Here is a 23,085-nt window from a genome sequence, read left to right on the forward strand (position 1 = left end):
AATTAAATATTTTGACAAACAAATTTAATAGTAGTTAACTTAGAATAAGGGAAGTAAATTAATACATCAGAAGATTAGAGTCGTGGAACAAATTAATAGTCTACGATAATTATCCAATGAAGTAGCATGATCTAGTGCATTGAACCGGCCGGCCATGTGACTAGTGTTGACAGAAGCAAAATAACATTTAAAGAAGTGAGTTAGTTAATTGGTCTAAATGGCAGCAATGTTTGCTAGTAGCTAGCTGTTTGTCGGCAAAAAAAAAAAAAGAAGAAGAAGAAAAAGGTGATGGGTATGATGGCTAGAGAAAGTAAGTTTGGATTAGTTAATTATCCCAATATGCAGATTATCCTAGCTATTGGATATGGTATTTCTTCCCACTCTCGGCAATGCATGCTGACTAAGTTGTTCGATGAACTACTAGTAGTGTCTAGTGCTACTACAATATATACACACTAGCTCTCTTGATATCCAGTGAACTGTTAGGGAGATAAAAAGTTGTGATTCTTTTTCACCTCTTTGATATATAACACATGTAATTCTTGTATTGATGTTGATCAGTTGATGATCCTTGGATGTGACCAGAAAAGCCTTTTGCCCTCAGCATCCACAAGTAATTAACGTACGTGCTTATCCATATACGCAGAGGTGTGATCGATCGAACCAATCCGATCGAGCCCAACCCAATTAAACGGCTGTCTGCGTGCTGATAGCCCATTGCTAAGCTTAGGTCTAAAAGCCCATTTCAGCAGAATGATCGTGCCGTTGTCTAGCTCTGTTTTTATCCATTTGCTCCGTGACGACGTGACGTTGTTGCCTGTCGCTCTTGCAGACACAGATCATATATATCGGCAGTAAAAAAGTACGTAGCAAAACGCTCGACGTCTGTGTAAAATCACCCCCTGTAATTGACGATTCAGGAGTCGACAAGAGGCTCGAATTGCAGATACGGTGGTCGATCAATTAAGCTAGGAGGATAGCTAGTGCCTAAGCGGCAAAAATCCACCGTGCAATTCAGGATATATATTGGTTAAGAGTAATATAGTTGACTAAGTGGCTGGGGCTGTATGCCAAGATAGATTTTAGATAGAGATGAAAAACCTTTTAAGATTAAGGCCCGGGTCGATTTGACATGTAACGAAGGTGCGCGATAGCACAACCCCTAAAAATTTGGAGCCTTAAAATTTCCATGTTTTACTTCAAAACAATGTATCTCGTTCTACTGATTTGGCTAGAATGAGTTTATTTTCTGTTTAAGTAAAGAAATCGAATAAATTGCATCAGGACCCATTTGTCGTTGCTGGAACCTCATTTTGTGTTAGCAGCGGTCCCTAACAATTTAGGTACGGCCCTGGGCTCTAGTCCTGGCTCATATACACTCTGATTTTCTCTCTTTTTAATAAAGTAAATATAATTTTCTCTGCACTAACTAAGAATACACGTATATCGCGGTGTGGTTGTATTTTCTTTTTCTGGTATGTGCTCTTCCATGACTATAGATTGTATTTTTCTCCTGCTTTATAAATACATGAAACTCGCACTATCTTGTGCGGTTCGTTTCAAAAAAAAAAGAATACACATATATAACTATATACACCTCTGTATTTTAATAAATCGTGCTATTGACTTTTTGTCACGTGTTTGACGATTCGTCCTATTATAAAAAGGTTACGTAATTATAATTTATTTTGTTGTGAGTTATTTTATTACTTAAAATAATTTAAATACGATTTATATCTTATACATCTGCATGAAAATTTTGAATAAGATAAATAATCAAACATGTGTTTAAAAGTTAATAGTATTATCTATTAAAAAATAGATGGAGTATATATTTCTGGACAGCAAAATTTGAAACATAGTACGTGGATATACGTGGTCATACACCCACATCTGAACCTGTTATGTTTTTGCATGTACGTACTGTGAACTTGTGATGAGGCGTGATCAGCTGCCTCACTCGCGCTCTCTATATAAGCTAGCCGATCAGGGAGTACGTGAACGCCATCAGCAAGCGATCAAACACTGATCGAACCCCAGTAGCTGAAGCTAACGACGATCGAGAATAAGAAGATCGACGACGATGAGGCCTCGTGTTGTCCAGGTATGGTGCCTCATTGTGCTCGCCATGATCGTCGTCTTCGCGGCGACGCCGGCAATGGCGGCCCGCGACGGCCGCCGGCTTCACCCGCCGGCGCCGGCGGCTCGCGGCGGCGGGGCGTGGAACAGGGTGAGTGTGACGGCGGAGATCGTCGGCGGCGGCGGCAAGTGGGAAGTCCCCGGCGGACCTGACCCGCAGCACCACCACTAATCTGATGATATAATCGTTTTCGGGTGAGGATTCTCTATCATAATATAACTTTCATTATTGTTACCGACACGTCGTCAGTTCCTATAATAATAGTGCTATTATGATAGAGGATGTAACTCACGGTGACGTCGACTTAGTTTGGTTTGGTCGGACTCAGACTGCATGAGTGAATGAACGAATAATAAATCGGCAATGTTTGGAGAATCCATGCATATGCTGCAGGAATAATGCATGGAGAATCTTTATGTAATCCCTTGTGGTTTCCTATGTGCTTTGTGATCATTATTTTACTTCCTGGGTGATGTCGTTACTTGTTAGTGCTTTTAAACTGAAGTGCAAACGGTTGGTGTTTGTTAGTGTCCTTTTTTGTGAACTGAGTTAGCCCTACGTTAATTGATAACTGAAGATACAAAGGCAAGCTTTGAAGCTTAGCCAAATAATCGATGAGAAATATAACAATAACGATGGAGAAGCGCTAACATTAACAGCTTAATTAACAAGAACAAACTCGAAACGAACTGTATGGCCTGGTAATTACAGTAAATACAAGTAGGTGCACTGCCATTTCAGTAAATGGAGATGCGCTATGTTCCTTCAACGTTGTAAGAAAGAAGTGCAACGCTATGCACACTCAAAACAGTAATTCAACTTTCAAACAGCTTCTAATTTACAAACTCAAATTAACCTCATGTGCTCTTCAGAAAGGCTATACTAGAACACGAACAGTCGAATCAAACATGTAACCACACAACGTACAAAATCGATCATTTTCATGCTACTGGATGTTCCTTGCACGCATCAATGCTTCTATTTTCTCAACATCTTCAGGCGCATCCACACCATGGGCATCATGATCAACTTTGATTACCTGTTATCAACGAGGATAATGAAAATTCAATTCAGCAGTATAAGGCATAAGCTAGCAAACGCGACATTTGTATACACCATATAAAGGCTTACGATACTGAACAATGAATAGCATGCACTGATGCCTACCATCACAAATTTGTCTTTGACCCATACAAGTTCACCATCTTGGCATTATAACGAACATAAGATGTGGGTTGTGGTATGATTGATAAATGTTACTTGTTCTAAAACAGGAATTTCCAACAATAACACGCAGATGACCTAATTTTTCCAGGAGTCATAGCAAAACAGCATAGCAATAACAAATACAATTTCTATCTGGCTTACCTTCATCCTGTATCCATTTTCAAGAACTTTAAGTTGCTCGAGATCCTCTTCTAGCTGTAATGGAGTTGGTGGAAGCTCTGGATAGATCTTCAAAAACTTGGAATCAAAGCCCTTCATGAAAAAAAGGCACACTATGAAGAGTAGGCACTACAGGCTACAGGAGTATCCAAAAGAAAATAACACAAAGCTGAGAATGAAGTATGAGTTGATAAATACCGCAATGCCCAGATGAAGAAGATATGGAAACTGAGGATTGACTTTCCCTGATCTGAAATGTTCAAAATTGCAAGTGACAATTTGATCGATTTAATAGCATCATCTATTAAAAAACGGAGGTAGTATCTCACTTATTAAATGGAATCAGCCCTCTTGAGAAGTATATTGCATAACCCTGGTTATCTAAAACACACTTCACTCGATTTGTATCAGATGCATCTTCAGGTTTCAGTGCAGTGACAGCTGTGCTAAAGACTGCATCAGGAGCTCGCTGCAAGCCAAATTGAAGGACATCACTAGAGCAAGTAAATTACGTGAATTAAAAGGAGATGCAAAAGGTAAAAGATAAAAAGGAGTGCAACATCAAGTGCACTCTGTATTCTCCAATGAAGAATTTAAAACTTTCAATGTATTCAAGTCTAAGCTTGCTTATGATAAAATAAAAGCCCTAGTTCAAAAAAATATCTAATAAAAATTTGTTTATTTGATGGGAACTGCAAAAACTAGCAAGATATAGTTTACATAAGTAACAACCTGTAGTGCCATAACTACACCATCTATTATCTCTGGTTCAATAAGAGGCTCGTCTCCTTGAATATTGACAACAATATCATAATGCTTGTTTAGCTTTTGAAGAGCCTCACAGCAACGCTCAGATCCTAAATGAAGCATATGCCAACGAAAAACATGTAGGGGTTAATCAAGTAATCATGGAAAGGGCAAATAATGACAAAACAACATAAGCTGTACCATTTCTGCATGATTCTGATGTCATTATTACATCAGCTCCGAATCCTCTACAACATTCAGCTATTCTTTCATCGTCCGTTGCCACGACTATGACACAGAGAAAATGGTGAGAATGGCTGAGTGGACTGGCAGTATCAAAACGATTAGCATGTGCAATGCAGATTCAAAAACACCTACGACTAATATCATGAAAGAAAAGTTATAAACAACAATTACTTGTACAAATGGTGTCACAAAAGAGAGATAGGCCACAAGTCAAAATATACGATGATACTAAACATAATGTTTTGAGCAGAAACAGGAAAAGATTAAATATAAGATTTATGAGCTTGGACTTACCAACATGGTCCAAAGAGGAGGCTAACATAACTCTTTCCCATGTTCTCTGTAAAAGTGTAAGGTAAAAGTTTCAGGACTAACTAGATCTGCTTAGGACAAAAAAAATTCCCAACATGAGGAACTACACAGATTATTCAACAAACCAACTTGCAAGATATCATATCAACGTTATCCAATAGGCAATAGTGCATTCTATATGTCAATCACATAGAAGATAACTTGAAGTAGCATAATCCCTCATCAGACAGCTCTGGTCTGTGGCACTAACCTCGGTGCTCAAAGTAATATTAATAATACAACAAAATTGCATTCACTTTAAAGGACTCCTTAAAGTCCTTAGGGTAAATTAGGCATCCCCACCTAATTTGCCGTAGTTATGAAGTAAAGAGATGTTACAATGTGAATTCTGGACGAAACGCAAAATGAGAACCCTCATTCCACAGCTCGAAACAACCAAGAAACTGCGACATGGTATAACAACATCTAACATGTAGAAGAATATCGAAGGTCTTGACGCGTACGACCATGTCGCACGTAACGAAACGAGCAATTCCCAATAATGGAATCCAACTGAAAGCTCAGCAAGTCACTGCTGCTGCTGCTACTGCCTACTACTGTAGTGAAATTGCATCCTGATGAAGAGGACGCCACAGGCACAGCAGCAGCAGCAGCAAATCGCAACGAGAAAACACGAATGGAACTCATCTCGCGGGTTTTCATCACCGATTCCATTTCCTCGCTTGAATTCCTCAGCACAAGCTTTCCACTCGCACTCTCAGATCCAGTCTCAACACGCGAAGCAAAAGCGCAAATCAAGCGGGTGGCGTAGGCGGTAGGACGGGAGTCGGGACCTACCTGTATCATGGGCTTGCCGAGGATGGGGGCGAGCGGCTTCCCCTCGAAGCGGGAGGAGGCGAAGCGCGCCGGTATGATGCCCACCGCGCGGCCGCGGAACCCGCCCGGCCGCCTGTACAAGTAGGCCGCGGCCGCCGCAGCCGCCGCCGCCGCGCCGAGGGCCAACCCGTGGAAGATCAACGCGCGCCCCCCCAACCCCGGCGCCGGCGAGGATTCCGACGACGGCGGGCAGATCGGCATCTCCGCCGGCTTCTTCGCACGGCGGCGCCGCTGATCCCCACTGCGACTGCGACTGCGACCGCCACGTGCCACCGACGCGATGCTGGTGAGCGGCGAGTTTGATGCGCCGCCGAAGCAGCCAGGCCCAACCTAGCCTGGCCCGTCTACTTCCCTGGGCCTAGCCCAAATGCCACGGATGCAACGAGGAAGTAGCAAGTCTATATTTTCTCCCTATGTCTTACCCTCGATCGAATTGCATCCCTCGACCGTAACTTCCAAAGCCGGTGCAAAATTGCTCCTCCAAATGAGGAATCAAAACTGAGGAAAAAAAATAGTAGCTCAGTTCACCCGATTTTCTTGTTCTTGATTCACACCGAGACTGAAGTGAACCACTGTTGAAACTCAAAATCTCGTTAAATTTGTGCATTTCTAAAGAAAACGTGAGACTTGAAACAGAGTTGACGACGTCAGCATTTTCTTTGCATTACTTAACTTGCAGGGAAATGCATATCAAGTGATCTCTCGTCTCATCGACAATGTCAACAATTATTGTCAACAAAGTAGCGCTTGATTAAGCACGGAATTGACTTATTGCAGATGGGGCATGATGAGATCGTACGCGTGAAACATATACTTCCTAGGCTACACGTCATTGGCTCGTAGCACGCAGTGTACATAAATACACCATCTGGTCCATGCGGGACGAACTAACTCTTCGTATGCTTCACGTGTGCATTTCATAGCTCTTGCTGTCTATTCCAAGACATGAATGGACAAAAGCTACCGCTAATTATCCACACGCCTAATTAAACACACGCCGTGTGTACGAGGATTACGTGCTAATTGCACAACTCCTCGACCATTTCCCTCGGCCACTTCTACGAAAAAAACTCGAGCTACCTTCAACGAAGGGCACCTGAACTGAAACCGACCGACGCAATCACAAACGCACACACAAAGCATTACTCAATTCCTACGAACTGAATGCAAATGCACAAGGGAATGAATGAATGATATTACGAATCAGTTGCTTCTGAGAGTTTCTGAAAACGAATTGATCGAGCTGGATTCGAATCCTGTCATTTCAATTCCGTGTCATTTTCCGGCGTTTTGGACGGGTGCGGCCAATGGTGACAGAAAGGGATCGATCAAGGGGGACATTACCAGCCACTTAATTTGTTAGTACTATTTTTTTTGTCCCGATTTAATTAAGCACGGCCACAGATTTCGTGTGGCAGGGACGGCGCGTGACCCGTCAGCAATTCACCAAACCTAAGCTTCGATCCGGCCATATCATTTTCATTTTTCTCTTAGCTCCAAGAATCCAATTCATCGTGACGTCGGTATCGTCCCCATGAAACTGAACCGCATCATCTTTTCATTTATACTTATACTTATCAGTTAAAATTTAAGTTTTTAACTTTAATTTTAAAGTTGATTTTAGAAATTTTTCATCATAGTTTATTTTTTAGTCTCCACTATTAGATCATTGAGAACACGTATGTAAAAGTTATATCCACAAGTGTTTATTTTTCATTTGTAAATATACCGTTTTGCCTTTTTCTCTAGCGGAGCTAGAACGAAATAAAGTGAGGTGCCACTTGTTTAATTTACTCTACTTTATATCAAGTTTAAGATGATACGAGTGTCTAAATTTATATTAAGAGTGATGCATACATGGTGAAAATAGATGGGTTTGCCTGCGTGCGTTTATAGAGATGAGTGCGCGTGTGTTGTGAATGTATATGTTGTACTGTGTAATTTTAAAAAATAAGTTATAGCTATAATATTTTCTTGACCAGGTTTCACCCGCTCAATACCCTAGTTCCGCCTCTGTCCTATAGTAGGATAAACAATGGGGTCGGAATCTTTTTCCCTCGTGTCTATCCACAAACGCCACCGTGGCCTCCCGTTCGATTCGTTCGGTTCGCAATCACACCAGAATTATTAACCACCGGATTGGTGGTAGAATGAGAATTCAAATCGTTTTTTTTATTATTGTGGTTTTTGTGATGTGTGGATGCTGCACTGCTTACCAGCAGTAGTAGGAAATCGAAGTTTCTAGGTTAGTTAGGGGAGAATGCGGAAGAAGAAAAAAAATCCTGGAATAATTAAGCACGTACTTACGATATCTTAGTCTATGATTGTACGCAACTTGGAACTTTTGATAAGCTGTAATGCGTATTTGACTCGCCAAATTGGGGTTTTCATTAATTCCAACTTGCCGATGCGATTTGCCTGGCGTTCATTTTTAAAACGCATGTATAAGTAGGAGTAGTACGTTTTACTTGTTTAATAGGAGTACTAATGACGTAAGTATACAAGTCGATGCAGAGATCAAAGCACGTTTGTCTACTGACTTGGCTTCGCCAACTAGCCTTTCCAATTGTAAAAATGCAAGTACTAGTACTGTAACTAATGTTAGGAACAAGTCAAAACTTGTCTAGAGTGTTCCACAGCATTTGTTTCTATTTCCTTCTGGGTGCTACAGATCTTAATTAAACTTTTTAGAATTTTCGGCTGATGTTTTTTGGCATATTGGTTGACTTCGGGTCTCCGGTTAAAACCTCCTAAAAGAAATAAACGAGCCAAAAGATTTTTAGAACATTACTTGTATGTTTCTACTCTTAAGGGTTAATAAAAAATACACAACCAAAAAATAAAATATGATAAAAAATACATATAATAATTTAAAATGTTGGATACGGCTTACAAATCAATCAGCAAACAATAAAGTGTCTATTTTTATAATAAAATTCATTTTCATTCATGCTTCAAATTGTCGACGTTTGATATCGCGATTCCGGTATTTGCATAGTATTGGAATCGTTAGTACTAGGATATATACGAGATTGAGGTAAAAGAGATGGAGACATTAATTTTTATACAGGTTCGGGCCTCTGAATTGTTATGTAATAACCCTACATCCTGTTGGCCGAAGCCGGTATTGCTCTTATTCACCATAATCACACCAGTACAATATTTGGGGTAGCCTATCTAACTTTTGTCAACATGGCGGTCTGAAGATCTGACTCGTAGTCGACAACAGGTAGTCTTCCTCCTCGAATCCGTACCCGGCGAGATCAGAGACAGCGCTTTTGTCTCTCTTGACAGTATCCGGAGACACCGTAGGGGACTAGCCGTACTTATCCCTGAATTCGATATCCGGCATCTTGTCTTGGTGTATGTTGGCTTGTATGTTGATCTTCTGTTGTTCCGTAGACTGTGGTGGGTGTGTTGATTGAGGTGGTCGTCTCCTCTCCTCCTAGGGGGCCTTGTATTTATACTCATAGGTGTCCCATTGTCCAAGTAGAACTAGGAAAACCAATATGGATATAATCCGAGTAGTACTTGTCGTTTCCATGTAGAACTCTGGTTGTCTTTCCTTATGTGGAACTCTTCCTATATCCGCAGGTTGTTTTCGTATAGGACATGGTATGTGGTGGGTCCTGTCGAGATTTAGTCAACTACTATTAGGTATGTGGTATCTATAACCCTGACAAAAATAAACTATAACCAGTTATTATAGCTACTGTAAATTGTAAAATTACGGCTTAATTAAAAAAACTACTTATAATACAACGTTAAAGATAGAGATAACAACACTGACGACTAACATCGAATCAAAACGGAAGATAGTGTCAGAGGGTAACTAAGCTGCATCTTGTTTTGGCTTAGGTGGTGTTCTTTTCCCCTGAAGATTAAGAAGACGAAGATTAAGTTTTTTACGCAAAACGAGGTGGTATTAACGTATTATTAATTAAGTTTTAATTATTACAAAGTTGAAAAATAGATTAATATGATATTTTAGAGCAATTTCATATAAAAAGTTTTCGTAAGAGACACACCGTTTAGCAGTTTGAAAAACATGACACGAAAATCTTTATCTTCATATTCATCCAACTCTTGTTAGAGAAAAGAACGAGATCTTAATCTGGTTGGTTTAGGCTTTTAAATTGACTTTTTTTTTTGGCTTTTAAGCGTTATAAGAAAGAAAACCACTCAAACCTATACGTCGGTCCTGTTACACTCATTGTTTTTAAAATTTAATATACTTTTCGTGACATTTGCCAGCTCGTTTTATTAAAAAAAATATGTACATATAATTTATTTTGCTGGAACATGTTTTATCATTGGAAAACTTTTAAGTACAACTTTTAAGATAAATGATCAAACGTTATTCAAGTCAACAATGTCACCTATTTAAAATACGAAGGCAGTATTATCTCTAGATTCGTTGAAATGGATTAGTTATTTAACGCTTCGAAAAAAACACATTTTTTTTAAAAAGATACTTTTCTCTACTGTATTGTTTGGACCATTTATTACAAATCATTTGTTAAGTTTATTTATCTATATAATAAATAGAAAAATTATAGTACTAACAGTTCGTTCAAATATTTCAAACTGACCCGCGTTTTGGCTGATGACTTCTTTTCCTTTAAATAAAAAAAAATCCATACCTTCCAATCCATGATCGTGGAAAACGCCGGCGACTTGGTGGAAGCGGCCGCGCCGCGTCCTCGTCCTTCCTCGTCCACAGTCCTCGCGTACGGGGGATGCAGCGAACACGGCCGGCGGCCATTTGACCCTGCGCGCGGATCACGAGCCCCACCACCACACGCCAAACCCGCCCCGGATTCTGACCCGCCACCCGCCTTGAGCCTTTCACCCCCCCGCCTATTTTTCCTTTTTCTTTTTCTTTTCTTTTTCCCTTTTCCTTTCTCTCCGTATTTATTCCGTCCCCGCTTGGAACAAACCCAACTCGTCTCTACTCTCCACTTTTCTTTACGTTTTACTCCTCCTTTTCTCCTCTTCCTCTTCCCTCTTCCCTCTCTTCGCTTCCACTCCTCCCCACCCACGCCTCCTCCTCCTCGCTTCCCCGACCATCGCATCGCGGCGCAGCGCAGCGGAGGAAACCCTAGCGCAGCAGCAAGCCACCGCCGCCGCATGGCGTCCCCGGCGCGGCCCGCCGCAGCCTCCGTCTCCGGCGCCTTCGGCCTCTCCGCCGACCCGGCGCGGTGCTCCTTTGACCAGACGCTCCGCCGAGAGGTGAGCGAGATCTCTTTGTGTTCGGTGATGTTTTGCTTCGTTCTGGGTGTGTGTTGGTGAGAACGGTGGCTCGACTCTCGCCTTGGGGGGGGGGGGGGGTGCAGCTTTTTGCTGTCTGCTTCTGATTTCGTGGAGATGCGGGGAAAGGTTGGGAGTTCTCGTCTGTTGTTTGTGCGTAGCGGTGGATCTGCGAGCTCGTCAACCATTTCGATGATGTGCGAGGTTGCACACTGTTCTATGTGATTTGTTCTGACCGATTTGAATTTCAGAAATGAACGAGACAGCCCACTTTTCGTTTTCATGTGGAGATTTCGTCTTAATTTTGGCCGATTTGTGGGATTTGCGGGTGTTTCGTTACGACTAGGGTTTCACTGTTCCTTGTGCAAAACGGTAGCTGCAAATTTTTGAGGGATTTGTCCTGTGTGCTTGCTGCGGATATGCTACTTTTGATTTACTTCTCATCGTGTTTATAATCAATCTTAGGTGTTGTCGTGACATATCACTTCTGTTATCTTAAGATTTTTTTGGTCGTTCTACTGTTACATCTTCCGAATTTGCTTCTTCTGCTGTTTAGATTTAAACACGCCGGGAAGTAATCATTCGTTGGGTGTGTTAGCTATCAATATACATTTCTTGTAACTTGTAAGTTGTAACCAGATGAAGATCTGGAGTCAACTTGGTGATGTTCACCCTTTATCAACACATATGAACGTATTATATTTCTTAGCTTAAATCACGTTTGCTAGGCTTTTGGCAAAATCTATATAGTTTTTCTTTTCCTTGCCATGATTCTATAGGCTCAAAACATCTGGTCCTTAGCATATTTTCCTTTCTTCAATAAAGCAGGATTTCCAGGACAACCGGCTGCTGAGGTCACTTGTTAATATCCATGAACAAGAAACTTATTCCAGAGAAATAATAACGGAAGCTATAGAGAGCTGCATGAAGAAACAAGCAGACAACTTGGTGAATACACTGGATGTCATCAGTGGGAGGCTATCACAGTTGGAGCTGTATTGCTATAAGCTGGAAAGGTCAATTGGAGAATTACGAAGTGATGTGATGGATTACCATGGTGAAGCAAATATTAACTTCCGTTGCCTCGAAAAGCATGTGAAAGAGGTATGTTGTGCTTTACATTGACATTTTGATAAGCAGTAACTGAGAATTGAGTAGCAAAGTGGTGTGGACTGAATTTTTGTGCTCTAATAGCAGCACCTTAACTATGCTTAGCTAAACTATTGTCTATTCCATTTGGACTTACAAAAATGTTGGGCAAATTATTATTCTATACTAATGATGAATACATAAGCCAATGGGAATGTAAGAGGATGACTATAGCACAAACCTCTAGTTACATAACTTTTGTATTTTTCCTCCTAGGATTTCCAGCTCCTTTTAGGATATTTAGTTAATGGTGAAAAAGGTGTATTGTAAAGTGCATAATTTACATGTGGATTTGATTTTCTCTAAACTAAAGCATATTTGCTAATTCTTCCATTTATACACGGGTTTTTAAATGAGCACCAAAGTTGGGCAAATGGTTAGGTCCATGGAGATGGAGATCACACATGTTGGTTTGAAGATTTTTATATGAAATGAGGGGTGGGAGGATGGATGTAGTGTAAAGCACTAAAGCATCACCACCTTCTTCAATTGAAAATTCAATGTAACAATACATGCATATATATTTGACTACAGGGCACATGATATATTTCGCAATTCAGCACATTTTGCAAGTAAAACAGGCCATTCTAGAACAACACAAACACATCCACCTATGGTTAGTGCAAGAATTCATGATGTGATAAGTTTCAGAATGAGCTTAAGTTTAGGAACATGCTACCATCTGTCTAGATTCATAGTACTAGGATGTGTCACATCCCGTTCTAGGTTTGATTTTTGTGGGACGGAGGGAGTACTTGATTGCTTGGCTTGCTTGCTCTAGATAATTTTTCAAGTAGAACTTTGTTCTGTAGATATTGATGCATAGACAGCCAACCGGGATAAACTGCATAGCTAATATTTAACATGAATTTTCCCACTTCCTCTTGCAATTGTCTTCTTAAAAAAAAAACCAAACTACTTATCATAACTCATAACTAGCACTATCTTTCTTGCCAGGTTCAAAACTCTGTACAGGTGCTGCAGGATAAGCAAGAGCTTGCTGAAACCCAGAAGGAACTAACTAAACTTCAAATATTACATGAGGAATCTGCACAGAAAAGCGAAGGTACTGCTCCATCAGTTCTTATGACAAAGGAAATTGACGGCAGCATGCCAGTTGCAAAACATGAGCTTGCCCTTGTGCCTCTGCATCAAGTAAATGCTGCCCAATCTCCTGCTATGCAATTCCAAAGTTGCAATGGGCTTGTTCTGCAGCAACTGGTCCCAGTCTCATTGAGCACTCAACAAGACCAGCAGCACATGAACCAAGCCACCTTGTACTGTATGCAAACCCAAGCTCATGTTGAGCACAGGCAGGCCCAACCATTTCAACCTGCACCTCAACCTGTGCAGCGACATACCCAGAATACGCCACAGACTGTAGTTGAGGCACAACAGGTGACAAGTCAGGCCCCAGACTTCTACATTCAACCTCAGCAGCAATGGGCACATCAAACTGGCCAGCAAGTTCACCAGGCAAGGCAGCCACAGCCACAGGTTGTGCAACAGCAACATTACAACAATATTCAGCAAGTTCCAGCACAGATAGTTCAAATGCAAACTTCTTCTCCACAGGCTCAAAGTGCACCACATGTCACACTGTTGTACCCTCCTTATGGATCTCAACAACCTGCCTGTGCTAATAGTGAGCCACGCTCGCGAAGCATGGCTATGCAGCCTTCCTACTCTACAATTTCCTCGTCCCAAAGGAATCATCATGAAGTCGCTCCTGTTTATGTGCAAAGCAACACAATTTCAGTCCCACTGGCTGAGCATAGCATCCAGTCTCAGCAGCCACCGCAACTTCAATCGTTTGGTAATGGCTCATTTAAACCAAGCAAGGTCAGCCTACATGGTGTTGCCTCATATACAGTACAGGGGAATGCCCAGGCCTATAACACTGCTTATGGAAATCCGTCCAACAATGCTGCTACTGTTGTTGCTGTCCTTCCTCAACAAGCCCAGTCTAGTGCTCCCATGGTGCTTCATCATTTAGGACCACAGTCTCTGCAGAATCATCCAATAGACATGGTTGAAAAGGTTGCTCGTATGGGTTACTTTAAGGATCAAGCTGAGAGCATGGCACTTCGAATGGCTACTGCTGGACAGAATGTAGAGTTCAAACACCTCGCTTGACAAGCAGATCTCTGGTGGCGATGAGGTGGCGAGTAGGAGAATGAACAAGCCAGTTTGGAACCGCTGCATGTGGTTTGTTGGCTTGTTCCTGTGAAATATTATGATATCTTACTATCATGGGAAGCTTTTCAGCTTTGCTAAGGTATTTCGTCTGGCATCTTTTTAAACAGCCAGCAGATTGGTACATATCCTGCAGCTTATTTTTTTCAGCTGGAGGATTGTGATGAAATAATACTGCTAGTTTAGTTAAGATGATGATTGTTGGCATGTGTCCTACCTTTTAATGGACATATATGCTTGTAACCTTTTGTGGACTTGCATACGCATGTTTGCAATACGAAGATATGAGAAATTTGTTGTTTTCACCTTCTTGTCAAGTGTGCAACTATCTGCTCCTAAAGTCCTGCAATGTTGTGGCTCGAGTCTTGAGCAGTGTACATGTACTCTACCCTTTCCCCCTACGCACAAATCCTGGTGTGGCGCTGTCCTTTCCCCCCTCTAGTAAGCACAAATTATCTCTGCTTATCTTGACTTCACATATATTTTGCCAGGTAGAAAAGGTTTGTTTGAGTCTGTAGGAAAAAAGTAATGTTTTCCAAATATTGGAGTATGTGGCTTCAGACCGCCGACAATCTTATTTGGTCCACAAATTAGGCCAACATAGAAGCACAGGTTTGGCTTGTTTTTCCTCCAAACAAGAAAAGCATAGAGGAAGGCAAACTGGCAACTTGTTTTCTGCCGAACAGAATATTCATTAGAGTCGTGCCTAGCCAGCTGCCAACTGCAGAAAAGCATAGAAATCAAATCTTTTTTAGGACGGAGGGCGAGGTCATTATCAGAACAAGGGTTCAAATTTTCAACTAAAGCATCGGATTCAGATATCGGGCACAATTGCCCGGGAGGCCTAGGACTGAACCGGCCCAAGCAATTCACACACGGCACTACGGCAGCCAGAAAACCATCCAGATTCCCGTGTCACTTGAGCCGCTTGGCGTCACACGCGCCACCGCCAATGACGCACTGTCCACTGCACCAACGGAACCCTTCCCCCGGCGGAATCCTTCTACTAGTACCTCTGAAAATCTCTTCAGTGTTTGCCAGAAAATCTTCAGGTAGACGCACACTCGTGCCGTGCACAGCAGGTTAGAAACCAGATGCCCGCATCGATCCCTTCCATCAGATTGTCACAGCGCTCATGCCGTTTACATTTGTTGGTCAGCAGTACTCCCCCAGTCCTATAATATAATATTTTTTTACAGATTTGTAGTATTTAAATGCATCACATCCCACTAAAATCCTTTATATTTTAGGACGGAGGGAATATCGCGAACAATACTGCGACATAGGTGTCATTGTGTTATAGATGTCTCATCATTGGACTTCATCTTCCAAATCCAAATGGTTGTACACTGAATAGATTCCTATTGCCCCCACAAAAGTATGACAGACTGCATAGCATTCTGTATAAAGACAATTATTAAATATTTGTAGGTATTTCTGTATATATCGTAATAGAAAATATTGGTCAAATTTATTTTTTAAGAGACCGTGTCATTGTCCAACCTAGAGGGAGTGCAAACATCTGGTGGTGAGCAGTAACTTGGGGCAATTGCGTTTTTACCCTATTTTAAAGACTAACTACTAATTTGACCATGTTTTTTCAAGTTTACTCATTTGACCCTCTTTTTTTGAAACGAAGATGGAACTTGGCCCTATTCCGTGAAGGCAAGATGACGGTGTTAACTCAACACAAAAGTTCCATTTATACCCTTATGAATTTAACCCAGTTTATCAAAGTTTTTTATTACACTTATCAGTGTATATTGTCTCAAACACAAATACATGGTGCAAATTTATGTCTACCAGAAAAACAAAAAAAAAGAAAAAAAATGGCAAGCAGCAGGTCACTGCGCCACCGAGGAGCGGCAACAGGGGGCGGCGGGAGGAGCGGCGGCGGAGGGGCAACGTCGGCTCGGCGACGAGGAGGGCCGCCGCTGGCGGCAGATGAGCGGTGGGGGCGGCTGCGGCTTGGTGACGAGGAAGTTCACCGGCGGCGGTGGCTGCGGAGGGGCAGCGTCGGCTCGGCACGATGAAAACCACCGGCGGCGGCGACGGCGGAGGTAGTTGCCGAGGGGCGGCGGCGGCCACCACTCCTCCCTCCGCCCACCGGCTCCGCAGCTCCGTGCGCCGGCGCTCCCTTCCTCCGTGCGTCGCCGCTGCCGGCGCTCCCTACCTCCCCGCAGAACACCACATCCGCCGGATCCGTCGCCTAGTTGCCTCGACCGTCGCCCCTCCTCGTCGTCGAGCCGCCGCTCCTCCGCCTCGCCGAACCACCGCCGCCCGACCCTCCTCTTCATCGAGCCACCGCCATCCCTCCCATGCCGCCGCCGCCGCCGTCCTCCGCCTTGTCGAGCCGCCGCCGCCATCCCTCCCATTTCCGGCGAGAAAGAGGAGAGGGAGACAAGCTCCGGTGAGAGAGATGAGAGGGAGAGGATAAGAGAATATTGATGTGTACAAGGGTATTTTGGTCCATTGTGGCATAAAAAAACATTTTTTTTCTATTTTTTAAATGAAACCCTAACGGTGTGATGAAACCAGGGCCAAACGGCAACTCCAATTTTGAAAAGTAGGATCAAATGAGCAAACCTAAAAAAGTAGGGTCAAATTAGTAGTTATAGTTCAGAATAGGGTCAAAGAAGCAATTGTCCCTAACTTAAAATGTCAACTGTCATGTAACTGAAGATACGTACCAGTTACAGTAACATAAAAAGCCCCATGGCCTTATCAACTCTGCTGCACCTTACTGGAGCAAACGACATCTTGGTGCCCCAGAAGCATGCCTATCTGCCATGGATATTACATTCAGCTTCTTTGGTAGGGCACTTACCTTTGCAACTATGCACCAGGCTCATCCTAGGGTTTACCCATGAATCTATTCATTTCTTAGGCTCATCCTGATTTATTAATCTCCTGATAGAGTAGTATATCAGCAGGTCTTGCACAAATGTTGCTCTTATGCTTGCTTTCATTACTGTTCCCTTTTTTCACTTGTGAGGGATGAGTCGATACTCTGCAAATGAAAGAGAGAGAGAGAGAGAGAGAAGCAGATGATTCTACTGTCAAATTTAACTACTGAATTCCTTGCAAAAAAAAAAAACTACTGAATTAAAGAGGTACTCAGAAAACCCATTCTTTCAGTGATACTCCTCCAAAGAGTAACATGCTGGGAGCCATACAAAAAGGTTTCTGCTAAATGGTACTAACCACTAAAACAACTTAGCTGCTATACATTTATTCAGTGCAACACTATTATCAACAGAAAACACTGGCTTATCTAGACGCCTAGTTTTTTTTTAGATAAAGGAGATTTCTTGGGAAATTCTCGTTAGATACTTGCACCATAAACATACTAGCAAAAGGTTAAATGACCAGCATGACACTTGGTACAACTATTCCAAGTATCTCGCAATGTGACTTGGCAGCTCGGCGTAGTTCCCTTCCATAGTCAGGAGCTGGTACAAAAGATCCTTGCGCAAGGCAGTAATACTACCCTGCCGATGGAGAATTGAGGAATCATTATTTTCAGGTTACACAAATTGGAGAAAAAAACATAAGGAAATGTATCAACGCCGTGTGCTCACCGAATCTAGACTTCTCTGCAGCTTGCCATCATGGAACTCACGCGAGTAGTATAATGTGTAAAAACCAGAGTTCCTACTGCAGCAGCAAAATGATTTAAATTTGTAATGGGATGAATCTCTCTCTTTTTTCTGTGGCATTGGCAGAAGCCACTCACCTTTGGCTCCTTGGGCTAATCCCTGTGTAGTACGAAAACATCCATTCGTTTGGGTTAATATCCCAGCCGCCATAGAATTTGTTTATACATGTTAACAGGCCTGCGTGGATCATTGTGGCTGTTCGATGGTGCTTACTGCTTAGCACTCACATTGTAAGTCTCCCGCTGCTGCAAGACAGGGTCCAAAATGTGCATTTGCCTCTTCTCCATGTCCCAAATGTAGCATGACCATGTACCGCCAGCTAGTTCAACTGGGGCAATGAGCTGTAGTTTCCACATAAAATGTTTCACTAGCCAATATATGTGATGATCCAAGGAGAATTGATAATAAAAACAAAAAGGCTTGTTTTGTCTTGAAAATCTGTACCAGTTGACAGTTCTGTATTTTGTAGCCATTAACACGTTGATCAAACATGTCACTGACTTCTTTCATGGAACTGAAGTTTGGCTCAATCATCAAAGCTTTATAAAACCAAAATCAAGGGGAAAAGACATCAAGCTTTGATCATTGTTTAACCACGATTTATGTTTTTACAAATGTTGGGGATGTTGGTGTACCGCAAATTGGGGTGGGAAGAAGTGGCGCCAACGCTGTCCAGATGGGTTTGTATTCATCTTGGCATCTAACTGTTGGTAGAGTCTGATAAATGCCGAACAAAGGTCCATACATAGATTGCCACCGTGGGTGACCTGCATTTTGAGCTTCATGGCACTTATCTCAATTGGTGTAGGCTTGTCGTGCTTGAACCAAACCCTTCATATAGGATAAACAATTAATAAGCAACACAAAGTTTATTTGTAATGAAAATTCACACATTTTTAAAGATTGTTTTTCACAGACCCGGTTATATCTTCATCACGTGACTTCAACTCCAGCCAACGGTACAACCTCCGAGCTAATTTAGCATTTGGCCATTCGTGAAGTATGGGCATTGAAAACGGTGACATGCAAGCTGGCCTTGGACATGCCACCTCTTTCGTCATCTGTGTCTCGCAATGTTCTGGTTGTCGTTGGCACGTGACAACCGCGAGGTTGTCATCGTTGCTTTGATCCAATGTGGCACTGGCTCCTGCAACATAAAACACGACAGATGCATTTCATTCTCTAAAGTATGCGTGGGGTGGGTTGAAGGATATGAGGCATGTATGCGTACTCATGGTGGCTTCTCCCACAGCTGCTGCTGATACCAACCATTCAAGGCCACATTTGTCTTGCATTTGGAATCCTGCATTGTGGGGAAAAAAATAGTCCCATTACTGCACAAGTATTCAAGTATTCAGTGTTTTTACTCTTTTTTTGGCAAGCTAACCTTGATCCAGCTCATGGTGGACTGCTGCCGTCACTTGGGCTGATGAGTTCAATGGACGGTGATGCGCAGTAGGGGCCATGCCCAATATCGGATTTGCATGGTCAACAGCTTGATAGCTTTGTTGGTCTATATGCTCGCTTGCTTCATTTTCCGAGTTGCTTGGCCCTAACAAGTCACCTGTGAATGTGATTCAAATGTTTGTGTCATGAGTATATATGCAGTGGAAAAATGCAAGAGATTTGATTTTCTTTTACAGTTTACAAATTGGGCTTCGCTTATTTGACATCTTGGCTTATTGCCATAGACTCAGTCGGTCCCATAAGTCATTATCACAAGTGTTAGTACCATCAAAGTGGTAGCGAATAGTGTGAAATCATCAAATTTTACGGAAAAGTGCAGCACCATGTGAAACGAAATACCTCTCAAATCAACGGGGGCTTGGGATCTATTGGCTGCAGAAGCCACGCGTGACAACTTGCTTCGTTTACGAGTAGTCTTGGCACCTTCTTCGACATGCGGGTGGACAGGAATTGTAAGTGTTTTTCACTTTGAAAATATATTATAACCTTTACTAATGGAACCAAATGGTCACTGATAGGCCCAACGAAAAATGGTACTGCTAGTAAACATACTGTTAATGTGTGAGCTTACCGTGTAGTCATGCAGCTTTTCGCTTTGCTGCTGCCTGCACATCGGCAGCATCCGCATCTTCGATTCCACGATGTAATCGAGCATTCACTTGAGCGTGCTCTGCCTGGATGGCTTCCATTACATCTGAAATAACGAGGGTGAATTCCTCACTGTGTTTCGAGGCCAATGCCTGCATGACTTCTTGCGTTTCCTGAGTTAAAATTTTGATTTCTCTCATAGCCTCATCCAACAGCTGCGCGCATCGTTCGGCAAGATGACGTCCCAAATCCTGCAAGGGCAGCTGCTATGCAAAAAAAAAAAAAAAAAAAAAAAAAAAGGTCGTGACAGGATTACTTCTAGAATCGATTTAGTAAGCTTTTGCTTGGGATGAAGAGATTAGCGGCGAACCTTGGCAGGCAGGTCGTTCAGGCCATGGCTATCGCTATTGCTCGGGTCAGTGTTATCGTCCTGAGTATCACTTCGAGCTATACATTTGCCCTTCATTGATGCAAAAAAAGAAGAAAAAAAGAGAAGAAGAACAGAGTAAATAACATTTTTACGCTTCAAAAATCAAAACACTCTTGGCTTTGATCAGCATCTCGATGTAATCCCTAATATAATACTCCCTTGTTCCAAAAGTCTAAGACCTACTCCCTCCATTCTAAAATATAAGGCACAACCACTCTTAACCCAAAGACCAAGAAATAATTATTATCATCTCATAGATTGGGTTACCTTAATAAATAGAAAGCATGCACCCAATAAAATTAGAGATCTTATGGTGTAGGATTTAAATAATAATATTTTAGTAAAAAAGAGGTGCTAGCTAATGACATGCATGCCTTAGAGCAAGTTTAATAGTATAGCCCACTACTGGCTCCAATCCATATATAGCCAATCTAAAAGCCAATTCATACAATAGTTGCTTACTATACTATTAATATATGGTCCCATATGGCATACACACATTGCGTCTTAGAGTCCGTGCTGCAGCTGGCTACAGATCTGTAGCCCGCTGCTCTTCTCTCTCATGTTTTATCTCATTAAAATATATTTGCAGCTGGCTAATAGTCTGCTATTGTACCTGCTCTTATATTATGAAACAACTTTAAGAAGTAGTTGTGCCTTATATTATGGAATGGAGGGAGTATTTCTTTTTACACTAAGACCAATGTGTAGTTAACTCATGTGATAGAACCAATAAACATGCAACCAATAAATACTAAAATAATTTCTTGAATTCCGATAAAAAAATCAATATAGCACATAGTGACTATAAATAGGAGTTGGACTTTTAGGAAAACTATAGAATGAAATATAGGACTTAGACTTTTATTTTTAGAGCAGATACAATAGCAGGCTATTAGTTAGCTGTAAACATATTTTAATGAGATGAAAGATGAGAGAGAAGAGCAGCGGGCTACAAATCTGTAGCCAACTGTAGCGCGGAATCTAAGACGCAATATGTGTATGACATGTAAGACCATATATTAATAGTATAGTAAGCAACTATTGTATGAATTAGCTATTAGATTGGCTATAGATGAATTGAAGCTAGTAGTGGGCTATACTATTAAACTTGCTCTTAGAAGGAGGGCTTTTTTTTTTGTGAATGATGCATGCCGTAATGAACCATATTTTGCTTGAAAGCAACACATATAGTTCATCTAGGCGGAAATAAAAGAAACTCAGTAGGAGTACAAAAAATGCAGGAAGCGGCGGAGCGATGAGAAAAGGGATATTGCCACCTTCCTAAGGCTCGTCGACGCCGGCGGGCCGCGTTGGCCGCGAGCAGAAAAGGTTGGGTGGTGAGGAAGCGGCGGGGAAGACGGTGGCGATGGCGATCCCGACGGTCCGACCCTCCATCGGTGGGAGTGGGAGGATGGGAAGGGGAACCAGTACTGGAGCTGGAGTAGTACTCCATATTGTAGTCCAAAGAACAAGTGAAGAAGACTGAGAGAAGGTAGTACTACAGTACTACTCCACTACTCCAGTTACTTTATTTATGGTGGAGTGGTACAGGCCGACGCTCGTGTGATACGATGAAAAAGTTAAAAGTTTTTTTTAAAAAAAGTTAGGAACTAAACTAACCATAGTTAGATACTCATATATCATAAACACGTTTGGATTTACGTGTCATGGTGATAATACTTAAATGCTAAATCTAAATATAACAAAAAGTTAAATGCCCCAGCGGGAGATATCGGTGGATACTAGTACTAAGGGCAACAATAATGTATATAGCAAAAGTAGTACATATAGATATGACCCACATATATAAACTTTAACTACTGTAATATTCACAATGTATATGGATAGCAAATAGTATTAGGAGGAAAGAAGAGGTAGAGACAAATAATATCTTTTATTCTCTATGGCCAACCCATATGCTTATAGGTAGCTTTTGTTATTTCTTTGCTGCTATGAATTAGTTCCACAATGTTGCTAGGTAGCTGAATCACATATTGTATTGCTTATGGACCACTTTTAGACTATATTGTAGATGCCCTAAAGTACTACTAGTAGTCTAGTACTACTACTGCAACAGTAGAGGTCGCACAATATAATGGTCAAAATTAGATTCTCTAAATACCCATATAACCAGCTCTCCAATTGATTTGGATAACCAAACTCGTTACTCACTTCAACGCATCTCCATCTATATGCTCTATTTCAAGTCTATCACAATGTACTATTACCCATCTTCTTCTTCCTCATTTTCTCCCTCCTCTTCCTCTTTTCTCCCCCTGATGGCGACAGCAGCGGATGGCGACTGCGAGCAAGGCGGTGGCGATGACTGCAACGACTGGCAGGCCAAATGATGCCGGCGGCGCCTGCGTGGATGGTGGGAAAGACGACACCGGCGCTGCGCAGCTGCTGCCAGCGACAGTTGCGCGGATGGCAGACTCGATGACGACAGCGGCGGACGAGGCAAGCATGGCGGTGGTGGATGGCGGCCTAGACCTCGGCGACGAAGGCAGCCGCGGCGGCAGAGGTCGCGTGGCACCCCGAATCAACGTAGTTAGCCGAATCCGGCGAGAGCGGAGGCCTCCAGACGACGATGCCGGAGGACGAGGCCGTCAACGGAGACGATGGGGCAAGGCGGC

The 23,085-nt window shown here is 42.2% G+C and overlaps 3 protein-coding genes and 1 long non-coding RNA gene across 9 annotated transcripts; 2 read left to right on the forward strand and 2 right to left on the reverse strand.

Annotated features, from left to right (window-relative positions):
• Positions 1-2,009: 2,009 nt before the first annotated feature.
• On the forward strand, positions 2,010-2,601 carry LOC4339602 (uncharacterized). The gene is made up of 2 exons (XR_001545718.3): positions 2,010-2,334; positions 2,419-2,601. It is a non-coding gene; the product is annotated as an uncharacterized lncRNA (long non-coding RNA).
• A 177-nt stretch (positions 2,602-2,778) lies between these two features.
• LOC4339603 (3-deoxy-manno-octulosonate cytidylyltransferase) lies at positions 2,779-5,978 on the reverse strand. The gene is made up of 8 exons (XM_015782032.3): positions 5,669-5,978; positions 4,814-4,859; positions 4,475-4,561; positions 4,259-4,383; positions 3,856-3,995; positions 3,725-3,776; positions 3,509-3,619; positions 2,779-3,179 (listed from the first exon to the last, which is right to left on the reverse strand). The coding sequence occupies exons 1-8, from the start codon at positions 5,906-5,908 to the stop codon at positions 3,087-3,089; spliced, it is 894 nt and encodes a 297-aa protein (XP_015637518.1). The 5' UTR covers positions 5,909-5,978; the 3' UTR covers positions 2,779-3,086.
• A 4,749-nt stretch (positions 5,979-10,727) lies between these two features.
• On the forward strand, positions 10,728-14,607 carry LOC4339604 (chromatin modification-related protein eaf-1). 2 transcript variants are annotated; one of them, XM_026025353.2, is made up of 3 exons: positions 10,728-10,939; positions 11,783-12,061; positions 13,064-14,607. In XM_026025353.2, exons 1-3 carry the CDS (start codon positions 10,838-10,840, stop codon positions 14,240-14,242), a joined length of 1,560 nt encoding a protein of 519 aa, XP_025881138.1. In that variant the 5' UTR covers positions 10,728-10,837; the 3' UTR covers positions 14,243-14,607. The 2 variants fall into 2 exon arrangements, with proteins under 2 accessions (XP_025881138.1, XP_015639657.1); XM_015784171.3 differs by having other exon boundaries at positions 11,786-12,061.
• Positions 14,608-17,416: 2,809 nt separating this feature from the next.
• Positions 17,417-21,912, reverse strand: LOC9271124 (uncharacterized). Of its 5 annotated transcripts, none has more exons than XM_066310622.1 (13): positions 21,727-21,912; positions 20,387-20,476; positions 20,000-20,279; positions 19,768-19,851; positions 19,349-19,525; positions 19,193-19,264; positions 18,880-19,108; positions 18,597-18,792; positions 18,406-18,500; positions 18,189-18,302; positions 18,039-18,060; positions 17,884-17,956; positions 17,417-17,793 (listed from the first exon to the last, which is right to left on the reverse strand). In XM_066310622.1, the coding sequence occupies exons 5-9, from the start codon at positions 19,425-19,427 to the stop codon at positions 18,495-18,497; spliced, it is 582 nt and encodes a 193-aa protein (XP_066166719.1). In that variant the 5' UTR covers positions 19,428-19,525; positions 19,768-19,851; positions 20,000-20,279; positions 20,387-20,476; positions 21,727-21,912; the 3' UTR covers positions 17,417-17,793; positions 17,884-17,956; positions 18,039-18,060; positions 18,189-18,302; positions 18,406-18,494. The 5 variants fall into 5 exon arrangements, with proteins under 5 accessions (XP_066166719.1, XP_066166718.1, XP_066166717.1 ...); XM_066310621.1 differs by having other exon boundaries at positions 17,884-17,959; XM_066310620.1 differs by having other exon boundaries at positions 18,039-18,302.
• Between the last annotated feature and the right edge of the window lie 1,173 nt (positions 21,913-23,085).

This window comes from Oryza sativa, chromosome 5, assembly GCF_034140825.1.
Source record: "Oryza sativa Japonica Group chromosome 5, ASM3414082v1".
In the NCBI taxonomy this organism is placed as follows: domain Eukaryota; kingdom Viridiplantae; phylum Streptophyta; class Magnoliopsida; order Poales; family Poaceae; genus Oryza; species Oryza sativa.